Source organism: Pieris rapae, chromosome 7 (assembly GCF_905147795.1).
Source record: "Pieris rapae chromosome 7, ilPieRapa1.1, whole genome shotgun sequence".
Taxonomy (NCBI): domain Eukaryota; kingdom Metazoa; phylum Arthropoda; class Insecta; order Lepidoptera; family Pieridae; genus Pieris; species Pieris rapae.
In genome coordinates this window covers 7,605,833-7,618,499 of record NC_059515.1, presented here as the reverse complement: position 1 = coordinate 7,618,499, position 12,667 = coordinate 7,605,833, and the positions used below count along the sequence as shown (strand labels likewise).

Here is a 12,667-nt window from a genome sequence, read left to right as displayed (position 1 = left end):
ATCGTTAGTTTCGTAATTTTAAGACGTTAGAATGAAACATATTTTATAATATAGTCGTTTAATGCATGTCGTAGTATTAATGCAGTATCGTATCAATGTTTTGTTCACATATAATATAAAATCCAACATAATATCTATTGCGCATTGTAAAATTGTTTTCATTGCATTGTTGAAGACATGAAGTATTTAAATATGGTTGACATTCTATGTATTTTATAATCTCTTTGGTAATGGATTTATATATCCAATTCGTATTGCATATATCATCACAATGACGTCACCGAAGTATAATAGGCCCTGGAACGATGCATAATTTATTTTATACACACCTTATTGTAGTTTAATTATACACTTTGTAAGTGTGGTGTCTCCGCCTATTAAAATATTTAACAGTTACAGTTTGAACTATTTCGATAAAGAGATTCGTTCATATATATTCAAGTAGTTTAATTTAGTGCGCTTTGTTTGTAGAGACCTGTATCTGTCTCTCCCAATAGCCGCGGCGTTAACTTTAATATTCAGTTTTTATCGCACGTGCCCAATCTTGCACCGGAAATCGAGAGTACTTTTGCATACAAAAAGTGTTTGGGTAGCTATTGATTTCGATTGCCGATATTGTACGTAAAGATTTTTATCGTAAAGCAAGTCTCTATTAACAAGGTCGATCGACTTGAAGGAAATCGAACATCTAAAGAGTTTTCGATATCATTCATCGATCATTTATTTGAATGAAACGATTCATGGATGTTCAATTTCAAGCAAGTAATATCCCAACGTATGTGCGTTCAAAATATAAATGACATTCATGCTTACACTTAATCTTAGATTAATTTGTTAAAATTATATATGAAATGTCACAAGCGACTGTTTCGCATCGGACTGTTCGTAAGTCTTGGATATTATTAGATTGCGAAATGGTTGTTTCGGCTCGAAATAGGCAAGTAATTTATATCAACGCGAGAATGTTTGCTTGACCAAGTCACTTGCACTATTGACGGCCATATTTCTTTGTTCGGTTCCTATAGTACGAGACAGCTTCGCGGATGTAGGATGCGAACCAGCTTCCATACTTTGTGACTTGCTAAAGTGCGCAGGAACTTTGTATTGACTATTTCTTATATCGCAAATGGTTGTAATTAAAGTTATTAGTGAAGCGACAGTCGCGCATTTGAGATTGCGGCCGTACACTAAGCGCGTTGTCGCCTCCATGCGAGCGTGCAATGCTTCGAGATGGCAAGTACACACGGTTGCATGTCGGCCCACAACGCGATTTTTCCTATTTCCCACTGTATGTTTCCTCTTCAACTCAAAATGTTTTGACTTCTAGATAATTTTTATTATTAATTTTACGATATCACATAAGTCTTTTTGGCGAAATATTTAAAATAACATTATTTAATTATTCAATATACTTATTCTATATTTAAGAGTTTTGTGTTTTATTTATTTCACGATTGGAAGGCTAAAAGTATTAGTGGAATATATCGATTTATTAAACAAATGATAAGTGTTGTTTCTCAATATGACGATAAAGTTTAGTAAAGAGGGCTCATGTTTCTCACGACGCTGGTGCATGGGCAAAGATAAGTTAAGTGTACCGTCAGCACTTTAGTCTATCTACACAAATAAACGGAACTAATTACAATAACAACAGCTGACATTGTTAATGAATGAAAAGATGTTGAGAAGAATTACTACTATTACTATACTAGTTAGTGTAAATACCACATTATACTCCTTATATTGATAAATATATCTCAAAGGTATTTCTATTAAAATAAAAACCTTTTTTTTCTACTAAAAACTAAGTCAGTCTAATTGTTTTCTTTTAACTTAAGTACTGTTTCATCTCTCTCTGTCAAATTATATTTGCGCTGTGATGAAAAGAGAGACACGTTTGTTTCAACGGGAGGGTGATTTAAGTTTACATTACTGCTGAACAAATCATTATCTTGATGTTGAAAATTCGTCGATAAAGATTGGCTATCATCTCACGTTTTCACGGATGTCATTTTATATGCGGCCTAACGTCACACACCAGGCGCCATTTTCATCTCCAGGATAAATATATTTTTCGTGTGTGGATTACAGATATGCCTGAGTATATGTTAAGGCAATCCATGTCGTTGTAGAACATCTGAGATAACTTGAAGTTGCATAAAGGAATTGAATATTATTTTTCAATAAAGTATTAATGAGATTCGTGTCATGTAAATTGAATAATTGTCTTTTACAGGGATTCTTGGCCATAAGATTTTTATGCAAAGCTATTCAATATTACTGTCAAATCTAAAGCGATACCTAGGCTGTTGCAATAAGTATAATTATGTCATATCCTGAATCGCACTAATAAAATGTATGCGAACACTAAGGAATCGTGCGATTCTCCTTTTAGGTAGGAAAACCACATTTAGCGTTTTAAGATTTGCATTTTGTGTTTGACACTACAATAATAAATTTAGTATAAAACACACCAGTTGATGTGTCCTTTTATTTATTACTATCTGCTTTAAATCCCATAAACCATTAGTCAAATAATGAAAATTATGTAAACAAACAATATTATAACAAAGTAAAATTTTGCGGAAAATTCCGCATGTTAAACAATGTTTGTTTACAAATATTATAATATCATTTACTTATTTGCGAACGATCTATTTTCGTTTATATGATATGTTTACATAAGATAAAAAGTATATTTAGTTATTAGATAATTTATAGTTTATACACAGGAGGTATCTACAGGATGTTAATCATTACATCCCTATATTTAAAATTTATCCCTATTTTTTAAATAAAGACGGTATTTCTACCGTTAATTTACTCGGGGTTACGCTTTTGTAAACGCTTCTTAAAATATGGCTCATGCTATTAATCCAATTCAGTATAGTTAATATATTAAACGTTTAATAAAAGGATTGACGTAGATAGTAGAAGTGTCTTATTTTGGTTGCAGTCAAATTAATTACACTAATATTAATAAACATATTTCATAATATGACCCCGATAGTTAAACGATAACATAATTATTGCTTTTATATAAATACGATAGTGATATGCAGATGGGCCTAGGTATTGCAGTACAAATACGGAAATACACTATTTTCAGGGCCGTTCCTGGATTAATTGATATTATATAAGTTATGACAGTAGATAGTTAATGTATGCACTTTGCGTATTACGGAAACATGTTTCATAAATATTATATGAATCTTAAGTGTCTATTTAATGTATACAATAAAGCAATTAAGATATTATACAACTAGATTGCTATTATGAGATGACAATACGACAGTAGTTATTTCCCAAATTTATAGGATTTTTGAATGATATAGTCTGAATCTCGTGCTATTTTTTCGATTACTTGTATCTATTTCATAGATATTTAAGAAAATAAGATCATGTTTCTATTTCATCCAAGACGAAATAATCGCCCGTCCTAGAGCTTCAGGTTAAACGCACTGCACCCAATAAGCTACGGAAGCGAATAAAAATTATTATAAGAGAGACTAGAATATGCCTACTTAACATCATTTTAAGCAAAATTGAATTTTACCATATTCCGTCATTTATTATATATAGAGCATGAAATAACCACGCAAGTCCCGAAGGGAGAAAGATTAGGATGACCCGATTCATAGGAATCGAAAAATAGTAAATTTCCTCAATGCTCCTATAGTTGGACCGATGCCAGTAACAAGTGCTTGAACGTAAAATACCTATGCTGCAAAATGTGACTCATGTAGAATGACCACAGTTTTGGAGCAGTACATGTGCAATACAGAACATGTTACAGTGTATAATCTATTAGATAGTTCTGATGCCTTTTAAACTTTGTAAATTCCATTTAATCATGAATGAAGCGTTTATTTTATATTAGAAAATATTATTGCATCTATTGCACTTTTATTGATATGACATTGATGTTACTTGAAGAACGTCATATCAATTTGTACCAATTATATTTTCTTGAGTTCGCTAAATGTAAAAGGCCATTTCTTTTAATATTTACTATTTTATATACTAATACAAGAATATTTTTTAATGTAATGTGGATGTAAGCAAAATTTAAAATAAAAATTAGTTTATACATACGAACTTAGCCTTGTCAGTATTACAGTTAATAATTTTTTTTAAATATAAATTATGTGGATATGAGCTCTACATAAATTATGTTGCGAATCGACTATCATCACTGCTACTGACGCACAATATGAATTTATTTATATACTAGATTCAATAAATTATTTAAGATGAAGTGCAATAAAAAATAACCGAAAAACAAAGTTTAGTGTCAATAATCCTTACAATTAACCTCTATTTATTTGGCCAATGACCTGATGTTATCTGAGCTATTTATCGGTTATTTAGGTTAATACTTCATATTGTTACTAGGCTCATAGTCACAGTGCGGGCGAAATTATTACTAAAGTTGTCACAAATTTGGGAATACACAATAGCTATTACGACTGCTATTTTGATTGTAGAACCTCTTCATTATTTTATAATCCCTTTATATAATTCAATATTGCTTTTTATACTTGCTCACGGTGAAGAAATCGGCATGTCTTAGACCCGAAAAGTTGTCGGTGTGTTTCAGGCACGGAAGTCTAGACCTACTTGTCTATGAGTAGTGATCATGCAACAGATACAGAAATCTGAGGCCCAGAACTAAAAGGTTGTAGCGCCATATCTGTATTATATAATACAATAAATTAAAATTAATTCAGATTAAATGTGGCACACTTTCGACACTATTTGTGTGGATGTATGAGTACTATTCAAGATAATATAAATCGTAAAGAAATAAGATAACCTAATCCTTTTATTTGACAAGATAACTGCCCCTTAATGACCATGCGTTCTCGCCATGGCACGATAGCGACAACCGCGTGGCGAGTGACTTTTGTGTTCATGAGTTTATCAAGAGGTAGCGCTGATTATGTTGACGCAAACACTATTGGACGCAACGGGGGCGTGCCGATGCTGCCTCTATGACTATATAATCATCTTACAAATAAGGTATCGTAGCATTCCGTTCCTGGATCTTGCACGTGACTTAACGGGCAGATTAATTATAACTTTAGTTTCCTAGCAATTAATGTAAGTATTAATATAGACAATACGTCATTATCTTGACATTAGTAGATTATTTCAAATTGTTTTCTCTTCTTTACCTTAAGAGGGTAATTAGGATTTGTTAATGTGCATATAGCTAATTGACGGCATATACATGAATTATGTAGGTGGCTTCATTTGGTATCTGAAGTTGGTTCTGTGAGGTGTATTTAATATTTCAGATAATGGCCTATTTGCAATCGAAACCAAAGTCTGAAACAATTGAACTTCGAGAAAAATATATTGGGTAAGGAAACTATTTATTATCTTTAATATTTAATTTTTAAACAAACTTAAGAACTTGCTAACGTAATAATTTTATTACTATTGCATTCTTTCGATAAAGTTGGAACGGTTCGATTTTCGAATGGTACATACTTTGGGCGGGGTTTAAAACAGTAAATTTCCTCCACAGCGGCGCCTGCCAGTTGTTTTTCCGTTCGACGCCGTTGAAAATTGTCAGAGGGATTGCCCAGTTCATGTATGATGAAACGGGCGAGAGGTACCTCGACTGCATCAATAATGTCGCACACGGTTAGTGCATTAGTGTACTCGTGTATCTAAGATATTTGCTTACCGCACAACGTATGTTCACGTTTATATTGTACAGTTGTACGTATTGGTTCGATTTTCGGAAAAATCTGAAGAAATATTTAATGTTTTGACTAGAAAATTAGATTCTAACTTTATACTCCACAAAACACAGAAAGGAAGATGATATGATGTTTACATCCTACGCTTTAAATTGAGCAGGAGTATTTGAAATTGTTAAGTTTTTTTAATATCAATTCTGATATTTCCTTATACACTTTTCTTTCTTTTTTCTAATTCAATATAGAATAAAGTTTATACGAAAAAGTTAAGAAAAATAGGTAATATCGATAAATATATAATAAAGATAAAAAATATCTTAATTAAATATAACCTCAAAATAAAAGGCCTAGAAACAATGTAGTTAATAATTTGCAAAACATACATATAACGCGTGCTCTACAAATTGACATAGTACTAAGTATTTATCATTCATAATATGTTTATTGCATTATGCATGAGGTGATATACTATAATTAGCTTCTAATTTTATTAGTGAACTCATGATTTTCAAGTACACACTTCAGTATCCAGGAACGATACTCGAAGCAGCATATATTAATTTATTAAAATATCCTTTAAAACTGCATCATTAAAATAGTACAAATATTTATATTTACCGTCTTATTTAATAGGAGCATTCTAATAAGGATCGCTTACATTTGGAATAGTGCAGAAAATACTAGCTGTAAACAATAACTGTATAAATAAAGTAGTTCATATTCCCAGAAAATTTTATTAAATAATAGCTTCTCATTTTAATGGTGTAAACCAACATAACATTTCTTACAGTGGGACACTGTCATCCTCACGTCGTTGAAGCCGGAAGAAATCAAATGTCACTGATTTCCACAAACAATCGATATCTTCACGATGACATTGTGATTTTAGCCGAGAGACTTGTAAAGACAATGCCTGGTTCACTATCTGTTTGTTTCTTCGTCAACTCGGGATCTGAAGCTAATGATTTAGCCTTACGTCTGGCCAGAGTTCACACTAAGAAGAAGGATGTTATTACACTTGACCAGTAAGCATTTTTATTATACAGTGCTTTTATGAATTGTATTTAAAGTGTGGATGGGATGAATGAATTTATTAGCATTTTAAAATGTGATGAATTATATATTTACTTCACCAAAGGAGTCTTAAAGTATTGTTGTTTAAATATTTAATGTCGTCATACCTATATGTACATAATTTGTGTGCAATATGTATGATAGTACTGTAGTCGTTGATATAAAGGTCGATGTTTTTATGATCAAAACAACGTTGCAATTGTTTAATTTTATCATTCTCTATCGAGCCAATTGTGAAAGAGTTGAGTGATCGATGTTAGGTCCCTATGTAGGGTGCTACTAGCGCCATTTTGTTCCAGCGCGTATCATGGGCATCTTACTTCCATGATTGATGTGTCACCTTACAAACTGAACCTACCAGGAGGGCCCGAGAAGCCAGAGTGGGTTCATGTGGTGAGTTGCTATGGCAACCGTCTAACTTAATTAAATTTGTACATTTTTTATTAGTTTAATCAAATAGCATACTCAAATTCTTGTTCAGCACTTATGACGTATATTGTTATGTATTGGGGACGCGATATGAGAAAAGCCTCGAGTTATGACTACGTTTATGGTTCATGTTTTTCCCTTATTTGCTAATATATGATGAGTTATGAAGTAACATTTGGTCCTTTATGACGTTAATACTTTGATTAAATCATAATATTACTATCAGCATAAACACCCAATTTCTTACCGGTTAATAAATATAGAGTGTAATGCGATTTTCTTTAACACAGGCCCCAGTCCCTGACGTATATAGAGGAAAATACACATATCCGAACGACTCTCAGTCCGAAGAAGAGTTAGGGAAATTGTATGCGGATGAAGTAGGAAAAATCTGCAAACTCGCAACTGATAAGAATGGTGGTGTTTGCGCTTTTATTGCCGAGAGCCTGCAAAGCTGTGGAGGACAAATATTTCCTCCCGATGGCTATTTAAAACGCGCCTTCGAGTAAGTAAACACATACTTTATCGTCGAAGTACTCGAGTAAATGTGGAATAGCCCGTATTTTTTACTTATTTTAATACATAGTACCTGGATGACCGAGCCTTGCACGGGATTTTTTTTTATAAGTTGTGTTTTTTGGAAATTATATTTAAGTACGAATTAATGATGAAATTAAAAAATATAATTATCGAATAAAGATAATTATATTCATATTTAAGTTTTTATTTGACCGACATCTTTAAACGAGCTATTCTATGTTTAAGTTGATAAAACACGAATAAAATGTCGTTTTCTAGAAATGATTCCTAGCTAGATCGATTTATCGCCCCCGAACCCCTCGTATAATAAATTTCATGAAAATCGTAGGAGCCGATTCCTAGATTCCAATTATATATATATATATATACACAAGAATTGCTCGTTTAAAGATATATGATATAAGGACCATTCCAAACGGAAATATATAATTATTAAATCGAAATTACCGCTTAAGCCTTAGTTTATATATAACTTCAGGTTATACTAAATTTAATAGGTACTTAAAATTACTTGACACGATCATACTACATGCAAAGTTTCGTGATTTTTAATTCTTTTTAACAGTACAACTTAAATGTAAAACAGAGATATGAATAAACAAACTTTTGATTTTACCCCTAGATATGTACGAGAAGCAGGTGGTGTTTGCATCGCTGATGAAGTGCAGGTCGGTTTCGGCCGCGTGGGAACTCACATGTGGGCATTCGAGACCCAAGACGTGATTCCTGATATTGTGACTATGGGTAAACCTATGGGTAATGGCCACCCGGTCGCTGCTGTTATCACAACACCTGAGATCGCTAGAAGCTTCGCTGATACCGGTGTCGAATATTTTAATACGGTACATTTACAATTTATTAATAGATTTTAGTGGCAGTTCCTACATTAACTTTCCATCACATACCGAATTTGAATCTGGTTTAAAAATTACTTCAAGCTTTTCTTTTAAAAATAGTTTTTAATTATCGTTACTAAATATAATAACCTCTTTCGTAAGTTATCATATAAAAACATAAAGATAAAAAATTACCAATAAAGGCAGCCTCAAGTTTATTGTACGTCAATACATTGTAAATATTTTATTATATTTCTCTAATTTAGATTAATTTTAGTTGTGTTTCAATATTGCTTGGATTATCTGACTTTATTCAGATCGTAGGAACCGTAAAGGGCTATCTCATGACACGAAATTATTAGGTTATAGAAAAAGTAATTTTCATCTTGGTTTCAATTACATGGTTTAAATATATTAAGAAACTTGTGAATGCAAATTTTTTACGCCTACTCTACAGATGAACCCTTATATAAAGCGTTATTTCGATGATCAAACGAATTGATTTTTCTAAATTCAATGAAATAACTCGTCAAACCATTTTCCTTTTAGTATGGCGGTAATCCAGTCTCCTGTGCCATTGCAAACGCGGTATTAGATGTGATAGAAGAAGAGAACTTAATGGAACGAGCAAGACGTGTCGGAGACCATCTTCTGGCCAGATGCGAAGCTCTAAAGCATAAGCATCTCTTAGTCGGAGATGTGCGTGGAAGGGGACTATTTGTAGGAGTAGAACTTGTCACGGATAGAGATGCAAGAACACCGGCGACGGCTGAAGCGAAGCATGTTGTTAATAGGTAGATCTATATATTATGAAGTTTGAAAGTTATGTAAGATGAACGCAGTACAGAGTTATATTTCATATCAAGTTAAATTCTACTTAAAATTATTGTTCAATGTTTTGGACCGTTTGAGTTCAATACACTATAAGTTGTAGTCTATATCTAGGTATGTAATTATATTCATATCATTAATATATTAACGTGGTTGATATGACATACTTTTTTTTAAATAATAGTTATTTTGATAGACGACTTGTTTCATAAATAAAACGATAATGCACACATAAATTAGATTCCTATTGGAAGGCTGCGACTCAAACGATTTACTTTTTATAGAATGCGCGAAGAGAAGATACTTATAAGTAGAGATGGACCTGACGCAAACGTATTGAAGTTCAAACCGCCTATGGTGTTTTCTACTCAAGATGCAGACAGATTAGTTGACACACTCGACAGGGTGCTGTCAGAACTGGATGACCAATGGAGAACGCCTATCACCAATATTAAACTCGAGGTAACATTTTGTAATAATAATATTATTTATTTACAGGTATATAAGGTTATATCATTTGTAATCATTTGATGCCTTTATGTGTGTCCCGTCATGGATGTAAGCATCCTTCACACCGAATATAAGAGTTAAAGATACATCTAGCTTAAGACGACTTAAACTATAATCTTAATTTAAATATTAACCAAGATTTTACATACATAAAAACATATTAAAGGTTTAGTTAAAATTTAGCAAGTTAGCAATAAATTTGGTAAACTAGACGCCTGATGAAATAAATGAACAAACAGTTGTTAGTAAAATTTTGCTCTTCATAAAAATTAGACGAGAGTATTTGATTGATATTCCTTTTTTTGCAAATAATATGTTTATAAAAGATTATGTTCGTTGAACTGAACGCTGAACGATGCTTAGATTATCTTTTAATGTTTGCTAAAATAAATAGGTATCTATCTGTGGCACCTATCTCTGTAAGACAGTGCTAGCGAATAATTAGCATGGTTTCAGGTGGCAAGAGCACTTCAAGCATTCATTTAAAGCTGTGAAGGAGTTATAAAAAATAATTAATATTCATTAGTCACATTGCCTGTTGTAAAATCGATGCGACATATTGTACATATTGTTATCAACTAATATTTTTATTTAAAAATAGCCTACTTTAAAATTTATTAACATGATGCAACTAAAATACTCCGATATTTCTCACAAACTGTAATGCTTTGAGATATAAATTATCTTTGAATCGGTAGTGAAAAACGAAAGTTAATAATTAATTGATTTGCAGGTCTTAGTCACACCCATCAGTGATCAGGTGGGGTCCAGTGATACGTCAATGAAGAGTAGTTTTAAGCAAAGTGTGAAAGCTATGTAAATTTGAAATCTCATTGTTATAAGTTGTAAATATATATAAGATACGCCATGTACTTAAAAGTAACATGTTTTGCCTATTAATTTTAACTTTAGATATAATTAAAATATAAAAAAGTTATTGAATAAACTGTACAAATGAAAAAAAGTTTTATTTAACGCTAATAACGATCAAGTATTGACAAAACTATGTATAATTTTAATGTTTTGTTCAATAGAACTTGAGTCACAGCTGTTAACACATAATGACGACTTAAAGGAATAATTGATCTTGCTAATATGAAAATCATCTAGCAGGTCACTGGTAAGCGGGTGTTGTGTGTTGTTTTATGCATATTAGCAAATAAAACGAATTGAAAAAAGAGAACAACTTTGTTATCTAGATGGCCCTTTTGGAAATTATAAAAAAAACACTCAATCTATTGGATAATACTTGGACTTGTTATCCCTCTTCAATCTAGACACATCTTTCGATATTTTAGTGGAGACCACATTCATTAAGGAAAAAAAATATTCAAAAATCATTTATTTATTTAGGTAACATAATGTACACTTATGAACGTCAAAAAAGAAATATACATAAATGCTTCTAATAATAAATTTACTGCCAGTTCTCTACTGTGTAGAGCGGAATTGAAGAACTGGAAATTACACCATGTTCCATATGACATATTGAGTAATAAAGAATAATAAAATAAATTAAAAACAAAGAATTGGGCTCTATCAGCAAGAGACATGGTGAAATAGGAGGCACTTACATACTCGTGAGAACAAAGTAGCTATGCTTATCTCTATGATATGCTTGTCTTCAATCGTCATAATAAATACTCACTCTCAAAACTCCTTTCTTATCGATTCCTTTAAGGTCTCTGCAGTTAGGCTATGGAATTCACTTCCCGTCCCTATTCGCTTAGCTCCTTCTCTATCTTCCTTTAAATTTATTCTGTACAAACATTACCTGTCCACATCGTATCACTAACATTCGTACTAACTACTATCTGACGTGAGACTGATCTTGATTTAGAGTTTCGTGATCCGAATGCACTTTATACTTTTTTGTTTTTCATGGATCCAGTATAGTTTATACTTTTATCCAGTACAGTTTAGTTTATTCTTTTTTTTTGTTCCTGTTTAGTTTCTTCTTAATAACTATGTAATATGTATTTTTGCCCTTCTTGCCTACTTTATGTAATTTAATAAAAAAAATTACTTCACACACAGTGGCAGATCGGTCGAAAGCGATAAGGCCGCCAGTTGCTCTTTTTCTTCATATAACTATGTTCAGTTTTTATATTAAAATGTAACAAAGTGTTAATAAATAAATAAATACATTTTATTTGCCATTAAAGTGGAAATCCGTTTAAATTATTTATACTGCACTCAAATGATATGAATTTGCAACAATATCACGTGCATAAAGGGCAAACTGATGAACCCACGTTTTCTATATACATAACTTTCATATCTAAGATTCGGTAAGTATACGTTCAAAGTCCACCTAATAGTATTATAACAGTGTCATTCAGAGTATTGTGTTGGTAAGAAGCAAAAAGTGCGCAGCCGGCATTAGCACGTGCGCAAATTTGCCTGATAGCCGTTACATCAATCTTGAACATCTTCCCTTTATAGAATCCTAATCTTCAGTTCATGCATCGAATTATCTATCTTATTTTAAAGCTCGTAGGGTCGACATATCGTTAGCAGGGTTTTGTAAAAGGCTTTTGTAACTCCTGTAGACAATGAGAGTATTCTATGTCAGGACAATATGACGTAACGATTAAACGTCTTAAGAATGGTTATGGCAAAAACGTTTGTATGGGTTTTTTGCTTCAGCTTAATAATTCTTATGCGGATGTATAGTATCGGTAAAAAATAATACAAAATATTGTATTAACGTACATCAGTTGTCATGTATTCAAT

The 12,667-nt window shown here is 32.1% G+C and overlaps 1 protein-coding gene across 2 annotated transcripts; it reads left to right on the top strand.

The window, feature by feature from the left end:
• The first annotated feature begins 5,011 nt into the window (after window positions 1-5,011).
• On the top strand, window positions 5,012-10,886 carry LOC110994575 (alanine--glyoxylate aminotransferase 2-like). 2 transcript variants are annotated; one of them, XM_022261284.2, is made up of 10 exons: window positions 5,012-5,103; window positions 5,301-5,365; window positions 5,534-5,652; window positions 6,502-6,736; window positions 7,085-7,178; window positions 7,505-7,719; window positions 8,377-8,596; window positions 9,140-9,384; window positions 9,706-9,883; window positions 10,665-10,886. In XM_022261284.2, exons 2-10 carry the CDS (start codon window positions 5,304-5,306, stop codon window positions 10,749-10,751), a joined length of 1,455 nt encoding a protein of 484 aa, XP_022116976.2. In that variant the 5' UTR covers window positions 5,012-5,103; window positions 5,301-5,303; the 3' UTR covers window positions 10,752-10,886. The 2 variants fall into 2 exon arrangements, with proteins under 2 accessions (XP_022116976.2, XP_045484857.1); XM_045628901.1 differs by lacking the exons at window positions 5,012-5,103; window positions 5,534-5,652 and having other exon boundaries at window positions 10,665-10,885.
• Window positions 10,887-12,667: the final 1,781 nt, after the last annotated feature.

Excerpts from the sequence above, each read along its gene's own strand:
- LOC110994575 (XM_022261284.2), top strand. The coding sequence starts at position 5,304 with ATGGCCTATTTGCAATCGAAACCAAAGTCTGAAACAATTGAACTTCGA. Across the intron at positions 7,720-8,376 it reads TATTTAAAACGCGCCTTCGA|ATATGTACGAGAAGCAGGTG; the intron begins GTAAGTAAACAC and ends TTTTACCCCTAG. Across the intron at positions 9,385-9,705 it reads GCGAAGCATGTTGTTAATAG|AATGCGCGAAGAGAAGATAC; the intron begins GTAGATCTATAT and ends TACTTTTTATAG.